Below are 16269 nucleotides of genomic sequence, written 5' to 3' on the forward strand. Positions count from 1 at the left end.
TGATCATTACATCTCTATACTTAATTACTCTATACCTTTTATTAAATGGGTGCTGAGTCATGCTACTTACCACTTTGTAAGGCTGTTCTCTTTTAATTCCCTTTTAGAAAAGTTGGCGTCTTTATTTGTTAAGGAAGAAAGCTGAATCTGAAGACACCCCAGATAATTCAGTCTATTTAGACAAGGCAGCGATTGTTCTTCAGGCCCACTGGCGAGGCTGGATGGCAAGGCGAAGATTCCAGCAGATGCGGATGGCAGGCTTTATTATCCAGAGGTCTTGGCGGGAATGTCTGAGACGCAGGCATGCTGCAGCTACTATCATCCAGGCAAAATGGCGAAGCTGCCATACCAAGAGTGTCTATAGGTATAAAAGAAACAAAGTAATTTTGTTGCAAGCAGCATATAGAAGATACAGAGCACAAGAAAGGTAATTACAGCCTTTAAGGAAGGAATCATGTGCATCCAGATGAAGGAAAAAATCAGAAACTTGGTTACTTTATATACCACCCGGTCAAGAGATCTCAGAGTGGGATTCAAATAAAATGAGTGGAACCAGTTTAAAACAATTTAAAATAACAATAATTTAACAGGCTAAAAGCGTAATTAACCATTAACAGATTAAAACAGGCAGTTTACATACATAGGAAATCTGCTAAATACCTTTCACTGTCTATGTGAAAACCAAGAGTTTGGTTTGTAGAATAAATAAACAACCCCATGTCTTTTAGAATTTGGTATTCAATTATTTCATTTTTTATGGAATCAGCCAGGGCACAAACGTTCTCCAGTCAATTCTTTTCACAACTGGTTAAAACCATATCATGATACATCACAGCAAAACTACTGTGTTATTGTTATGATACAGTCATTTTTTGTTCATGAATGATGTTTTTAAACTGTTAGAGGAACTAGCTTTGAAAGGAAGCAGAGGTCATGACCAAGGGGACATTTTGAGCTATGAATGCAGTATCTGATATCTTTTTCTCATTTTAAAAAAACAGGTTTAGAAATTTAAAGGAGCAGAGCTTAAAAAGAACTCCACTGAAAAATGGACTCACAATTAAAGAAGATGATGGACTGGAACAAGGGAATGGCTTGAACATTAAGGATACAGATCCCTCTGAATGGGAAGATTGTTCATTTGAAGAGAGAGTGAAAGCTGTAGAAAAGCATAAATCAGGGATGGAAAATAGAGTAAGTGAAATAGATCCCTTGGATAATTCTGGGATTTCATTATATAAACACCATGAAAGAGCCAACAGCCAGAGTGGAACAAACATGGAAGAGCAAATTGTTGTGAGAGAGAGACCAAAGTCACTGGAAGACCTGGATCAGAAAAAAGGAGTTCGTGCAAAACGAGAGAGCCGGCGGATGCGTGAATTGGAACAAGCAATTTTCAGTTTGGAGTTGCTTAAGGTTCGGTCCACTGGTGGGTCATCGCCATCAGAGGAGCACCAGTGCTCCCCTGAGTTTATTTCTGAAGAGATTCACTCTCCCCGGGGAACACCAGAGAGTGAAAGCTCTCAAGGAAGTCTAGAGATGCTGAGCCATGAAGAGATTCAGAAAGGGAAGTGGGATCCTATGTTGCTGCAGGAGCATGATGCCCAACTTTTTCCTAGAAACTTGTTACCGAGTAGCCCTCAACTGGACGATGTTCAAGGCATGCCAATCTTTGCTGCTGATGTAAATAGCAATGTGCCAGATAGAAAACAGTCAGTCTCAAGTTCTGAATTACCAGAGTGCCTTGCAACTAAAGAGCAGTCAGTTTGTGACCCCCAGAGAATAATGCATAATGTACACACAAGAGAACCACTAATTTCAAGCAGTCTCCCTACATTTTACCTGCCTCCACAGGACAATCTGAAGTCTGGTCATTCAGTGATACAGAACAATTTAAGGAACAAACAAATGGAAACGGGGCGCACATTTTTGTTTCCAGAAGTAAAGAAGAATGCTAAATTGGAAAATCAAGAGCAAAGCTATCATGGGGAGTGTGAGCCTTCCTTCAGTAAAGAAGATGGCTCAGCTCTTAAAGCGTCAGAGATTCCTTCTTCAGATTCTGTTATCAAGAAGCTGGAGAAGCTCAATGTGGAGAAAGAGGAGCGTAGGAAACAAAAACAACTGCAGAATGAGAAAGAAATGATGGAGCAGATACGGCAGCAGAAGGAAATTTTAGGGAAACAGCGTAAAGTTTTTGAAGAGCTTGAAAGGCAAGAGAACGAACAGAACAGGATCAGAGAGTCCTCCCAAGGAACCTCACTCAAATCACCAAAGAAAACAACTGGGCCTCAGTCAGTCCTCATTGTGAATCCCCAGAACAGAGGGAAACATTGCCTTGGAAAAAATTCAGAGCCCACAACTTCTTTGAATAGTACAGCTCTCACTGCCATAAAAAAAGGAAGCCCACCTGCCAGCCAGTTGACCCAAAAGGAAAGGACTGTCATCATGATCCTGGAACAAAAGGAAGGTCAAGTTCCAGTGGCCAAGGAAGGGTCAGCCAGTACGGAACAGTTAAATTCACAGATGGCTGCTGAGTCTCAGGAAGGCTTGAAGAATCCATCTGCAAGGGAGAAGCGGTTCAGGTTGCCCAGAATTCCTAGCCAGGGCACTGAAAACTCATCCAGTGAAACTAGAGTTGGTTCCATTTTCTTTACCCCAAAGGACAGTTACATGGGCATTAGGTGAGTGTGTTGGTGGGATACTTCCATTTTTAAGATGCTATTACATAAAGCATCCTGAAGATAACACTTTTCCCAGGGGGGAGATAAAGAAAAGCAATTCCTCTACCAAAAGTTTGAAAAAGGGAAATATATGTATGCATGCACATTGAGTCAATATCAAAGCATGTATACAAACAACCAACAACATTGGATTTTCAGAGCCCCAAGAATTTGACTGCAGTTGTCCTAGATGTATATTCTTTTGTATGTCACTTGTTTGTAGGAAGTTTATATTTTAAATAAATAAGGTGTGTATTTTTAGTGATTTTTCCCTGAAGATTGTAGGGAAACAGTAACATTCTCTTTTAGTAGTAAACTGCCCCTTTAATGGTTTTGCCTATCATCAGCAATTGTCACAGACCATTGCCTGGGCTTTGTATCATGTCCTTTGACTGTAGCTGGTGACTTGATGGTGCTTTCCCAAAAGTATGTGTTTTTGAGTATGTTTGGCACCTGTTGCCTGTTAAATTAAAAAATGTTGTTTTCTGGTTTCAGCAAAGTATCTTCAACTCATCAGTTGGTTTCAAAAGAAGAACATAAAAAGCCCCTAAAGATTTCTGGACCTGGTAAGGGAGAGGTAAGCAACTGTTTTTTAATTGATCAGGCTTCGTCTGCTGGCTGCCTTCCAAAATTATGAGGAGTTGGTACAGGTAATACAGAAGCATGAAGGGTATGGGCAAGTCCTCCAAACTAACCAAAAGCTAATGTGTTGGGGAGAAGTCAAGTAAAAACATTCATGGACAATGTACTATATGGAAGGAATACTTTTATGAGGAGGAACATTCAGTCATGGGCACTCTTACTTGTAGCCTGAAGGGCAACCCAGCCACAGGTGTGTCCCTCATTCAGAACTAGAGGCTCATATATATTTGCCAGAATACTTTGGGCTGGCCCTGAATTCCCCCCGATCTCCCCTCACCTGCCACGGCTTTGGGGGGAATGACGCACAGCTGCCTTTCTACGTGGTCCTTGCGAGCTGGCTACTGCTGTTGCTGTGGGCACAAGTCACTCTGAGGTCAGAACAAGGGGCCAAGCCTGACTTCAGAGCAAGTCCTGCCCACAGAGCAATTTGGCAGAGTTGCTCACAGGAATTGTGTGGGAAGGGAACTGGCCATTGTTACTGCATTTTGGTACATATTTTTAAAGGTAAGTCTTTTTAATGCAGATCAAGAGGTAGAAACCCAGATCATATCAGGGCATTGTATAAACAGCCTGGACCCAATTTGGGTTTGAGACGTGCATCATGTAAACAGAACTCAGTAAACCTGGGGGGAGGTTATAAGTAATTTCTGTGAGACTAGGAGAGGGGAGGGCAGCTATGAAAGAACTAGAAAAGATCCTAAGGAGAAAATATACATAACAAAGAACTAAAAAGTTAGACCCATACAAGCCATTGTATTCCCCATAACCATGTATGGATGTGAGAGCTGGACAGTGAAGAAAGAGGATAAGAATAAAATCAACTCATTTGAGATGTAGTGCTGGAGAAGTGTGGTGAGGATACTGTTGACAACCAAGAAGACAAATGGATTCTTGAACAGACCAAGCCTGATCTCTTTCTGGAAGCCAAGATGACAAAACTCAGGCTGTCATACTTTGACCACATCATGAGAAAGCATGACTCATGGGGAGGGGGGGAGCTAGGAATCATAGAGCACAGAAGTAAGAGATGAGACCATATGCTAGATGGACTCAAGCAAAGAGTCCTGAGCCTGCAGGAACTGAGCAGAGCAGTGGAGGACAGGGGGTCTTGGAGATGTTTCATACACAGGGTCATCATGGGTCAGGGTCAACTTGAAGTTATTTAACAACATAAGAAGCTCTAGGTCCATGTTCTGCTGTGGATTATCCTTCTATATAAGTTATATTAAAAATAATTGTACTTTCCATTTTTAATTTCCTCCCATTATTTTTATCAGTTTCAGTTACAGTATACTTTCTCTGTACTGTCATGTACTGTCATTCATTTGCTTGTTTGGTACCAACATGTTTTTTTTTTAAGTAATGTTTGAATTTGGAAATAATTTTATTGTTTAGCTCCTCCTTACTGTTGCATGTTCCCCATTTTAAGCATCAGCAGAATCACCTGTGTTTTGTTTTGTTTAAAACATGTTCATGTTATTTGTTTTATCATTTGGTATCAAGCAGGTTGCCAGACCAGCCCATAAAAAGAAAGCCCGCATGGCACGGACACGCTCCAATTTCTTGACTAGAGGTGCTTTTGCTGATTGGGAGGGGGATACAGAGGAAGAGGATTGCGATGACAGTTTTGAATTCCTTGTCTCCCTTGACCAACCTCCTCACCCTGAGTCCATCTGTCCAGCCAGACTTGGGCAGCCCTGTCACAGTGACTCTGAAATGGTAATTTATCCAACATGCAGCTTTGTGGGAGCATTTCTTGGCTAACCCTTAGCTGTACTGACACCCTCCACTGCTATTTCTCCCATCTTTCCATCGCACTGATGGCGGATAACCTTTAAGAACACAGTTACAAGTACTTTGAATCCTGTTGTCACTTCATACCTTCCTCTGTTGCTCTCTCTGTCAGGTTCTAACATTACACCCCACTTTAATAGGGCTAAAATTAGAATTACCCTGCAGTCTATTTTTACATAGGCTCAGCCAATGAATTTTTAAAATTAAATAATAAAATAAAAATCCAGGAGTGGGGTTGTGCAGCTGAAATAGTGGGCCCAGGTTTGATGTTAATTGAGGAGGGAAACAGTTAGCCCTGTGCCAGTGATTGTCATTCACAGGGTAGTCTGCAGCAGCGGTAGCAGCAGGCAGGCAGCAAGTCTCCTTTGCCTGACTCTGGGAGAGTATTATACAGTCAGCCCTCTGTATCTGCAGATTCTTTATTTACAGATTCAACCATCAATAGCTTGAAAATATTCAAAAATATATAAAAATTCCGAAAAGCAAAGCTGGATTTTGCTTTTGTACATAAGAGACACTATTTTACTATAACCTACGCCCTTCAGATTATGTTGGATTCCAGTAACAATCAACCCCAGCCAGAATGGCCAGTGAGGCTTGATGGGAATTGTAATCTATCAAAATCTGAAAGGCTAGTGGTTCACAGTCCTGTCTGGAGAACCTGAGGGGTAAACCTGGATCTGCATGCAAAACACATGCTCTGTCATTTAGAACATAGTTCCAGTTTTCGCTTCTCATCCACTGTAGGAATGTAATTAACTAACAACACTAGAAGATTGCACTTAGCATGTCTTTATCTCAGGTTTGTATAGCAATGCCAGACTGTACTGCTTCTATTTCATGCTCTGTTTGCCCTACTGCCTAAACTTGCTCAATAATTTGCTATCTTGGCTCACTGCAGTGCAACAGTAATTTGGAAACTGCAAAACAGACAATAAAAACAGTATAATAAAACAGCAAATAAAAGACTTATTCTCTCTGTCTCTGCCAAGGAGAGCATCTGCATCTGTTCCATTATAAACATGCCATAATAATCTGTTTTCTTAAAATGCTACAGGATTTTCTTTTCTGTTTGCTGTGAAAGACTTTACATGGCTACTCCTTTAAAATTTACCACCCAGACAGACTGATTGGTAAAGGGCAAGGTTAAAGTAGTACATTTCATAGGCACATAGCAGATAATCTTCTTTATGAATAGGTACTTTAGACTCAAAAGCACTCTATATTTATGTAGTTTTTTATGCTACACTTAACATGACTGGGAACAGAGCTTCAGAAATTTGTTGTGTACTTGAATATCTTAGACATGGAATCATAGAATTGAAAGAGACCACAAGGGCCATCCAGTCAAGCTTCTTGCCATGCAGGAACTCCCAATCAAAACATCCCCGACAGATGGCCATCCAGCCTCTATTTAAAAACTTCTAAAGGAGACCATTACACTCTGAGGGAGTGTCTTTCACTGTCAAACAGCTCTTACTGTCAGGAAGTTCTTTCTAATGCTGAGGTGGAATTTCTTTTCCTGTAGTTTGAATCCATTGCTCCATGTCCTATTCTCTGGAGCAGCAGAAAACAAGCTTGCTCTATTCTCAATATGGCACTGCTTCAAATACTTAAACCAGGGTTATCATATCACCTCTCAATCTTCTTTTCTCCTGGCTGAACATACCCAGCTCCCTAAGTCTCTACTCTTAAAGCATGAGTGTGAATGATTTAGAATTTTAGTTGCATTGAACGTGGAGGTTCTCATCATGTGTTGTTGTGTACCTGGAACAAAGGAGGATGTGATCTGCCTTAAATTAAGTTGTTCTGTTTGGCTGTCAGGCTCCATATTATCTGCTTCGATGGCAATGAAGAAGTTGAAGACTTTCCTATCACTTGCTACTTGATCTTTTAAAATGTTGATGTTCTGAGGTCAGACGAGATCGGGCATGTTCAGGGTGGTATGGCCCCCAACAAGCTGGGTACTCATCTTACCAACCTACAAAAGGATGGAAGGCTGAGTCAACCTTGGAGCCTTGGGATCAAACTCAGAACGTTGTGACTGCAGTATCAGCATTTAAGAAATAGGTTTTATGTAATCATTCTGAAAATTCTGGAATGCATTTACATTTAGATACAGAGTTTATTTTTGTGGAATATATCAAAAATTTCCCATTTGATAATTTTGAATTAACTTTGAAAATAACACTTACTTACACCTATGCCATTTTGGAATATAAAAAGACAACAAATACTATTTCCAGATTGTTTTGTAATACATGAAGTAATTTCCTGCTATAAGGGACTGAGGGAGACACAGACATCTTATTAAGTGTGCAGCTAGCTACAAAAATCACGATAGATAGATAGATAGATAGATAGAGATATCCGTGACTTACAGATGGGCTCTCTTATGCTGTTTTGGAATATTTTAGAGCATTTGATGCAAGTCCTTGCCTCTCTAACATGTCTGGCCAGGCTCAGCTTTTCAGTAGTCCAATTTGGGCTAAGAATTGGATTTAAGACTGAAATAACTGTAAACCATGGCTTAAGAGCCTGCCTTTTTTCAGCCTAGAAACTAAGGTTTGCCAGTTTGGGCATAATGGGAATTGATAGTTAACTGGAGATGTCCTGGTTCCTCAGCTATAATACACCCAGAATACTCTGTTATTATAGTTACCACACCTCCAAAAGGTATTGTAATGCTAGAAAAGTTGCAGAAAATTGCAACTCAATTAATGGGGCTGAAGCAAATCCATTGTGCAGGAGGGTGCAATATTTGGGGCTCTTTAGTTTATAAAAACATACAAGAATATGGAGAACAACGCACTAAAAGTATAGATGGTATGGAAACTGGATAGAGATATGTTGTTTTCCTTGTGGTATAAAGGACACTTGCTCATTCAGTGGAACTGAATGGTCGATAATGCGAGACAGACTATTTCTTTGTTCAGCACATAAAGACTGTGGATTTTACTCTTACAGCATTTGGCTTCAAAAGAGAATTAGACAAACTTAAGAAGCAAATCAAGGATAACTGGTCACAAGTATATAACTACTAATAAGATAAGTCAGCTTGTGTCTCAATACCAGCTGATTGTCACCTTCCCATAAGTATTTGGATAGCCACTCTAAGAAACAGGATGCTGGACATAAATCAGCCTGGATAAGGTTAATGTATCAGGGTTCTTAGTTCCGCCGGGGAGGGAAATGGATGAATGCCACTGACGTATGTACATACCCCAGAATTTGGCCAGCTACAAAGCAGTGCAGATACCAACTGTTGTTCACCGCCCAGATTGGCTTTGCCACCGGGCGGTATAGAAATAATAATAATAATAATAATAATAATAATAATAATAATGACAGATAGACTATCTACACCTTGCCAGCTAAATCGATATTTGTATGTAAGGGCTGTTCTATAAATGGTGTGTAGATCTTATTTGCATGTAAATATCTTTGAATTGTTTCCAGCAGTAAAGCTGAGAAAAGGAAAACTGAAACATTTCCTTAGAAGAACTGCTTCAGTTGGCATTAGAACAGGAAGTGCACAGCTCATAGATATAACTTAGGAGGCTGGACTAATCCAATTTCCTTTACTCCAGCCCCCATTCAGTGCAAGCAGGAATGACAAGCAGGTGTAACCATATTGACCGAAGTAAATATTGTGCACATATCTTTATTAAAGAAATAATAAATAAACAATAAATCAATAAACCTAATTGTATTGACAAGGTTCCAATAAACAAGGTTCTATTTGTACTTCCTGTTCAAATCTGAATTTCCAATAATGCCAAGCCCGCTCATCCATCCACCTCCATTTACCCAGAAATGTTGTTATAACAAGCAGCTTTATAATAGCCCTTTACGGGTAGGTTGTGAGGCATTATCAGAAGTAAAATAATTAGGGTGTATAGCCACCCACTGTCAGCTTCCAAGAATGCCTCAAATAGGCATAAAAAAATATGTGGAGCTGCTTGCTGTTCTTTCCAGTATTGATTTTTTGAGATAGTACTGGCAGGAAAATAATGTGCTGCATATTCGCTCCTTCTGTAACAAGGGACTTGTAGATCATTTCTTTATATATAGCCAGTTCTTTATCAACCGAAAAGAAGCCAAGGCAAGTCATTTCAATTAAAAGCATCTTTACATTGTAAGTATCTTTCTCCACAGCAGCTTAAATAGCTAAACCATTGTAAAATAATTGTGCCTCCTTTATAATATCAAAAGGCACTCTGAGTGCTGAAGTATGTATTGTGCTTGTAATTGTTGCAGATGCTGCAGAGATTCACATCAAGTGAAGGTCAAGCAAAACTCCACAAAACAATGTCTCAAGGAGAGATTGGAAAGCTGGCATCTTCACAGAAGATAATTGCTACAGATGGGAGGTATAAAATGTCTAACAAGAACATATAGGCAAAGGGTACTTGTAGCACCTTTGAAACTAACCGAATGAAAGAAGCTGGTAGCACGAGCTTTTGTAGATTTGACCTACTTCCTCAGAAGCATGTTTGAAATAGAGAATCCAGATATTCCACACTATCAGCAAAAGATGGGAAAATGCAAAATTTATGTTTAATATTTTGCATTTCCTGTATAATATTTAGTGTGGCAACATATGCCTTTCTTACTTCACCCTGATAAAATGTGAGTTTCAGAGCCATGCAGCAGGCAGCAGATACCAATTTGTGCTGTGCACATTTAAGTCATGTAAAAATGCGAAAAATACATATCATGTCACTCATGCTACTTCTGTTGTTATTTTGAATTCTTTAAGCTGCTGTTAGTAACAGTACCAGAAAAGCAAAAGATTTATACGATTTGAAGAGAAATTGAAAAAAATCAGCCCTATATCTGGAATGGGATTTTTGCTCTAGGGTTATTTATTTATTTGCATTTATGAAAGCCTTATATTAATTTTTTTAGCAATGTACAGACAAAACAGAGCAAAACTATTAAAATCTCATGTTCAAAGTTGCAAAATTTGGTGTGTGTGATTGTCACATACTCCAAATGATGTATGTTTGTATCAGACCTCCTATTTTATTAAAACTGTTTGGTGTCATGTGCACTATAATGAATATGATTTGTTCCTCCTTATCTGTTAGATAACTTCTGTTATCATGTTCACTGTCACAGTTGGAAAAGTTGGTCAAGATGCAAGAGGTATTTTAACATTAGTGAAAAGACAGTGAATAAAATGGAGAACCAGACGCAATGCATCTAATCTTTTCTGATTTGTCATTTAGCAGACCTCAAAGAGCCAAGATGAAATTCTGGGGGAAGGGGAGACAGGGAGAGAAGAAAATAAGCCGGGAGAAGCTTGCTACCCAGTCAGAGCTGTTGGAATTCTATTCAGGTCAAGATTTTACAGGTCTACAGCTTGAAGAAGGTAAACTCAGGGTGTGGCATGGTGGCAGCTTAATTCAGATTTCAGATAGAAAAGTGCTAAGAATTTATTTCTTATTCAGGAAACACAAAGAAAATTAAATGGTTAATCACTTAGTAAGGTGGTTGTTTCCATTGGTCTGTCAAGTGATAGGAAGAACATTTTCATGCTTCACCATCTAATCATAAATCAGGGCAAGAAAAAGAACTGGCAAGCTTCTTTTCACTACAGGGCAGGACAGACCAGCTTATACAAAGTGGTTACAAGCACACGATAGTAAGTGACCACTTGATGGTTACTCATCTGGATTCACTCGCAATTTCTCCAAGACACTAAATTTCCTGGGGTGGCCCAGACAGTGCATTAGATGGATGAGCTTCAACTGCTTCTTTACATCAGGACTCCAGATGCAGAAGAAAAGTCTGGGTTTGGGTCATTAATGTTTATAGTATGTGTCTAGAAAATAGTTCTGCTCATTGTTGGACAAGTTTTTGATGAGAAGTATATTTATTTAGTTATTTGCACTCTTAGAGCTAACTCCCCCAAGGAGTCCTGAATTGTCTGGCATTTATCGAAGGGAATGCAAGGAAAACAAAGAGCCATCTCCCAAGGTGAAGCGAAAGCGCAGCCTGAAAATCAGCAGTGTAACTATGGAACCTGCTCAGTGGCAGAATGATGGTCTTCAGATCATAAGCAGTGTCAGAGACTTGAAAAGCATGGATGAGTTTCTTTTGAAAAAGGTAACTTCTCTTCAGAAATGGATATGCCAATAATTGTGTACAATATACCACTTACAGAGAGGTATTCAAGGATCTTTCTAGCAGTGACTGCTAGTCATTATAAATGGGACCTTTCTCAAAGGTATATATTTCAACATATACCAGTTGGGCCAAAATACCAGATTGGAAAGGAAAGTTTTCTTTATCTCTGATTTTGGGGCACTTAATGGAAGCATGTTGCTTGTCATTGCTGGAAATGGTGTGCTGGATTATATAGATTGTGTGGTTGTATCAAGTGGGTCTCTTTTATGTTATCAATAAGCAATAGTATCTTAAAGGAGAGCCATTGTGGTGTAGTGGTTTGAGCATTGGACTATGACTCTGGAGACCAGGGTTTGATTTCCCACTTGTCCATGGAAACAGACCTTGGGCAAGTCACACACTCTCAGCCCCAGAAAACCCTGTGATAGGTTCATCTTAGGGTTGTCATGTTAGAAATGACTCAAAGGCATACAACAACAAGTACCTTATATATATAAATTGGTGAATAATCTGCATAGGATATAACCACCAGTGTTGCAGCCTGGAGGATAGTTTTTGTTATCCCTAGTACAACAGTATCAAAGTGTAGTGCTTTACCCTTCCTTGTAGGTATGCTGTGTAAAGCCTTCACTTATTCTGGAGAAAGGAAATACTTTCACTTTCTCCCCTTTAGGTTGGGGCTAAACCTGCTTCCTTACCCCTAAAGAGGGCAAGCTCTCTCATAGTTGTGTCCCAGATTGTACCTTATTGTTACTTATGCTAGAACACAATGAAATTGAACCCTTCATCCCCACATATGCATTAAGCTCAAAGGCATAATGATAAAGTAATTATGTAATTACTTTGTGATTATTTTGTGATTCACAGATGAATGATCTGGACAGTGAAGATTGTAAAAAAGACACAATGGTGGATGTTGTCTTTAAAAAAGCCCTGAAAGAATTCCGACAAAATATTTTCAGTTTCTACTCTTCAGCTTTGGCAGTAAGTTACAGAATTACTTTATTTTAAATTTAAGAAAACAAAATTTGTTTTCCTGATGCTACACTCTACTCCCCATGCATATTGTGATATGTTGGTTTTCATAGTAGGGATAGTGATTACTCTTAAATGGTTTTTAAGAAAAAGAGATGAAAATATGTTTAGAAGGAACAGAAAGGTCAACTTGACTTCAGCCAAAAATGGTTGAAGCATTATACTGTGAAGAGACCCTCAAATCCAATTGTAATTAATTCTTACAAAATGCAACCCACATCATGAGTTGATATTCTTAAGTCCAGACTTTTGGTGGTTTTATGTAGAATTGACACACCTCTTCCCCATTTATTCCTTTCTTACCAGTTAAATCTCTTAGCAAGAGAAACCAAGGTCTTGATATGCTTTTGAGAATTAGTTTATTCTGTTGTGTTTTTGAGATTTAGTGGTTGCTAGCATCTTATGTTATTCTCTGATCCAGTAGTGCACTTATGCTTCTCTTTTGATTCTAGATTTTTTAAGCCATATTAAGATTTTTAAAGTGTTTTGTGTATTTCTTTAAGAACATGTGGTTGAAAAATGCCATGAAATTGGTAAATTTAAATGGCATTCCATTTTTATTTCCTCTTTGTATGTTAATAGGTGGGTGATGGAAATAGCATCCGGTACAAAGACTTGCATGCCCTTTTTGAACAGATTCTGGAGAAAACAATGAAGTTTGAACAAAGGGACTGGAATGAATCCCCTGTTGGTGTCTGGGTCAATACTTTCAAGGTGTTTTTGGATGAATATATGACAGAATATATGCCTCAAGATTACACTGCCTCAAAGGTAAACTGGTGTAGCACAACCCAGTAAATATTTTGTTCTTACATCCTTATGGATTGTGTTCTTTATGTCTTTGAAACAGTCTCCCTCTTGTGATTTCATTGCCTCTTCAGGCATTGTTTTTCAGAAAATGCAGTTGTTGCTGAATAACTGTGGCACAAACTTTCCTTGCAATTCTGAATATTATTTTTAGTTTTTCTGTGAGAGATGTTAAATAATAGATGTCATTTGAAAGTGATAGCTTGTATTACTCCATGAACTTAAGATCACAAAGCACAATGTTCATTAAGATATTGCATGTGGGCATCTGGGAGCTAGTGTGGTGTAGTGGTCTGAGTATTGGACTAGGGCCCTGGAAACCAGGGTTCGAATCTCTGCTGGACCATGGAAGCCAACTGGGTGACCTTGAGCAAGTTACATTCTTTCAGCCTCAGAGAATGGCAAGGACAATCCCCCTGGAAACAAATTTTGCCAAGAAAACCCTGTTGTAAGTTTGCCTTAGGGTTGCCATAAGTCTGAAATGTTTTGAAGGCATAACAACAATAACAACACCACCATGTGAACATCCCTTTGTTCTACTGTAGTATATGGTTGTGAACCACTCACCTATAAAAATTTATCTTGCAAATGGTAATTATATAACTGTATGAATATTTCATTCTTATGACTTCAATTTTGTATTTAATGGGACTAGAGCATCCATGAATTTTGGTATCCACGAGGGGGTCCTGGAACCAAACCCCAGCTGCCCTGATCGCAGGAAGGAGCGGGATAGAAATAAAAACTTTATTATTATTTTATATACCAATGGCCCACTCTATTATATAAATACCAAAATAATGACAGCTTGGAGAAGGAAATACTATATGAAACAATAACAGTGTATTTGATATAAATACAGTATATATTGTAAGGGACAGAAGCAGAATGATGTGGTGGGGAAGTTGAAAAGACGTAGAAACTGTTGATTGCTTATTTAGTTCCTTACTGTTTTAGATGACAAAAACAGAAAGAAAGAAGAGACGGAAGAAGGAAGCAGATGTTGTAAGCTGACATATTTCCTCTTTTAATTAGAAGTTTCAGTGAGAGATTTGATAAGGATATTACTGTGTTGTTCAGTTAGTGCTTCCAGTGTTGGTGACCATGGAATAATATAATAAATGTATATGTTCACCAGTGATTATGTAGTAGTTATAGAACTCAAAGCATTCAAAGAAAATTTCCATGCATTTCACTTTATGGTGTATGAGATTCATAATCTTGTTCCTTCAACCCACCTAAGCTTGTTACACAAGTAACACAGTATGACACTTTTTAAGCACATGACTGTGTTTGAATTGTCCATTTGGGATTGCATCCAGATTTTGGCACAGAGTATTGAAGTCTGCTCAAGTGTGACTATGTGTTGACCCATCCCATAACTGGCATGTGTAATATGGCATCTGTAATATGTTTAGTTTCCCTAACTGAAATAAAAACAAACCTGCAGCCATCTCAGAGATAGAACAAATTCACTTGTAAGAAAAAAATAGCTCAGAATCTTACAAATATTTTTCCAATATACTGCATTCTCATGAAAATATTTTCCCTAAATACAAAAAAAAAGTATGTAGTTGCACCAGTTGTGTAAATTGCAGAGGGCATAAATTGTTGTGCTCTGATACAACCATGCATCCTGTGAGTCTAGATGGAGTAGCAGGTACTAGAATTTTCTGCTAATGTTCTGATGACTTGGATGCATCATTGGTGTGATTGAGGAGGACATTTTAATTTATTTTAATATATTTTTACATTGTTCAACATAACAAAATACAGCTGTTCAGCATTCTGAGTCAGGGAGTTGGCCTAGTTAGGAATTCAGTTTTGACATTCCACCTGAACAATAAACTAACAGATGCTTTTTCACAAGTTAGTTTAGATTTTTAGTAGAATTAAAAGATGCAGCCATGTTACTCTGTAAAATCAGTATGTAGAGAGATCTTGTAGCACCTTTGAGACTAATTGAAAGAAAGAAGTTGGCAGCATGAAGTTTCATAAACTTAAGTCTTCTTCCTCAAATGCATTTGGTCTGAAGAAGTAGACCGAAATCTACGGAAGCTTATGCTGCCAACTTCTTCCTTTCAGTTAGTAGTGCTGCAAGATCTCTCAACATATAGGTTTTTAGTGTAAGAATAAACACTCTGATTAGATATGTTTTTGGCTATCACTGAATGTCAAACTGTACTTTTCTCCCCTCTTTTTGACAGGTTGAAGAACATAATGGGCACATTTTTAAGGCCACTCAGTACAGCATACCCACTTACTGTGAATTCTGTTCCTCTTTGATTTGGATAATGGACAGAGCCTCTGTTTGCAAATGTAAGCCTGATGTCTTATTCTTATTGTTGTCCTATGTCCCCTTTCAGCCTATACTCTTCTTCTCATTCGTTTTTAAAAAGTGTTTATACTATACCAGCCTTCTTTTACCCTTTTTCCTTGAAAGAACCCTTAAAATAATTTTTAGGCCCCACATTAAAATTGCTATGTCTATCACCCCCCAAAAACATTTTTGTTTCCAATTATGATCTCTCTCATTGGACATCTAGCAATCTCTCACAGAACTGTAGGGTTCTAGGGAATCCTGGCTGAGAACCCCTGTATTTAGACTGTTATTAAATAAATAAATAAATAAAAGTTTTATTTATATGCCGCCCTTCCTTCGATCAGGGCGGCTCACAACATATTAAAAACATACATGGTTAAAAACACAATCAAAACAAACAGCAGTAAAAAGCCCCATAGCCCAACCTCTCGGCCACGGAAGAGGAGGGAGGCCCACAGGATATTTATTCGGGGAATGCCTGCTGAAATAGGAAGGTTTTGAGATCCTTCCTAAATTGGGCCAGGGTAGAGGGTATTAGTTCTTCTGTCTGGTTTCAGTGATATACTGAATATAGAAATGACCATTTCTACATGAGGATTACGTTATTTTTCAGTAACTTCAGATTACTACTGGGAAAATGGTCAACAAGCTTTGCTGTAAGAATGAACTGTATCTATAGAATACTAATTTCAGAGAGTAGGAGCATTGTGCTTCCAGTTTTCCAAGTCCCATGGATTCTTCGGCCTGTGTGTGTTTTTACCCAGATGATTGACCTGAATTAGTTAAAAGTGAGGGCAAAAAATCCAACTCCTC

At 38.6% G+C, this 16269-nt stretch overlaps 1 protein-coding gene across 1 annotated transcript in view; it reads left to right on the top strand.

Moving 5' to 3' along the window:
• Window positions 1-16269, top strand: part of MYO9A (myosin IXA) — a 136634-nt gene that overhangs the window by 93836 nt on the left and 26529 nt on the right. The window contains 11 exon segments of the mRNA XM_042476657.1: window positions 108-427; window positions 1002-2681; window positions 3216-3297; window positions 4869-5081; window positions 9417-9529; window positions 10394-10533; window positions 11062-11270; window positions 12159-12275; window positions 12909-13097; window positions 14091-14138; window positions 15341-15452. Of these exon segments, the coding sequence (XP_042332591.1) occupies window positions 108-427; window positions 1002-2681; window positions 3216-3297; window positions 4869-5081; window positions 9417-9529; window positions 10394-10533; window positions 11062-11270; window positions 12159-12275; window positions 12909-13097; window positions 14091-14138; window positions 15341-15452 (3223 nt within the window).

This window comes from Sceloporus undulatus, chromosome 6 (genome assembly GCF_019175285.1).
Source record: "Sceloporus undulatus isolate JIND9_A2432 ecotype Alabama chromosome 6, SceUnd_v1.1, whole genome shotgun sequence".
Taxonomy (NCBI): Eukaryota; Metazoa; Chordata; class Lepidosauria; order Squamata; family Phrynosomatidae; genus Sceloporus; species Sceloporus undulatus.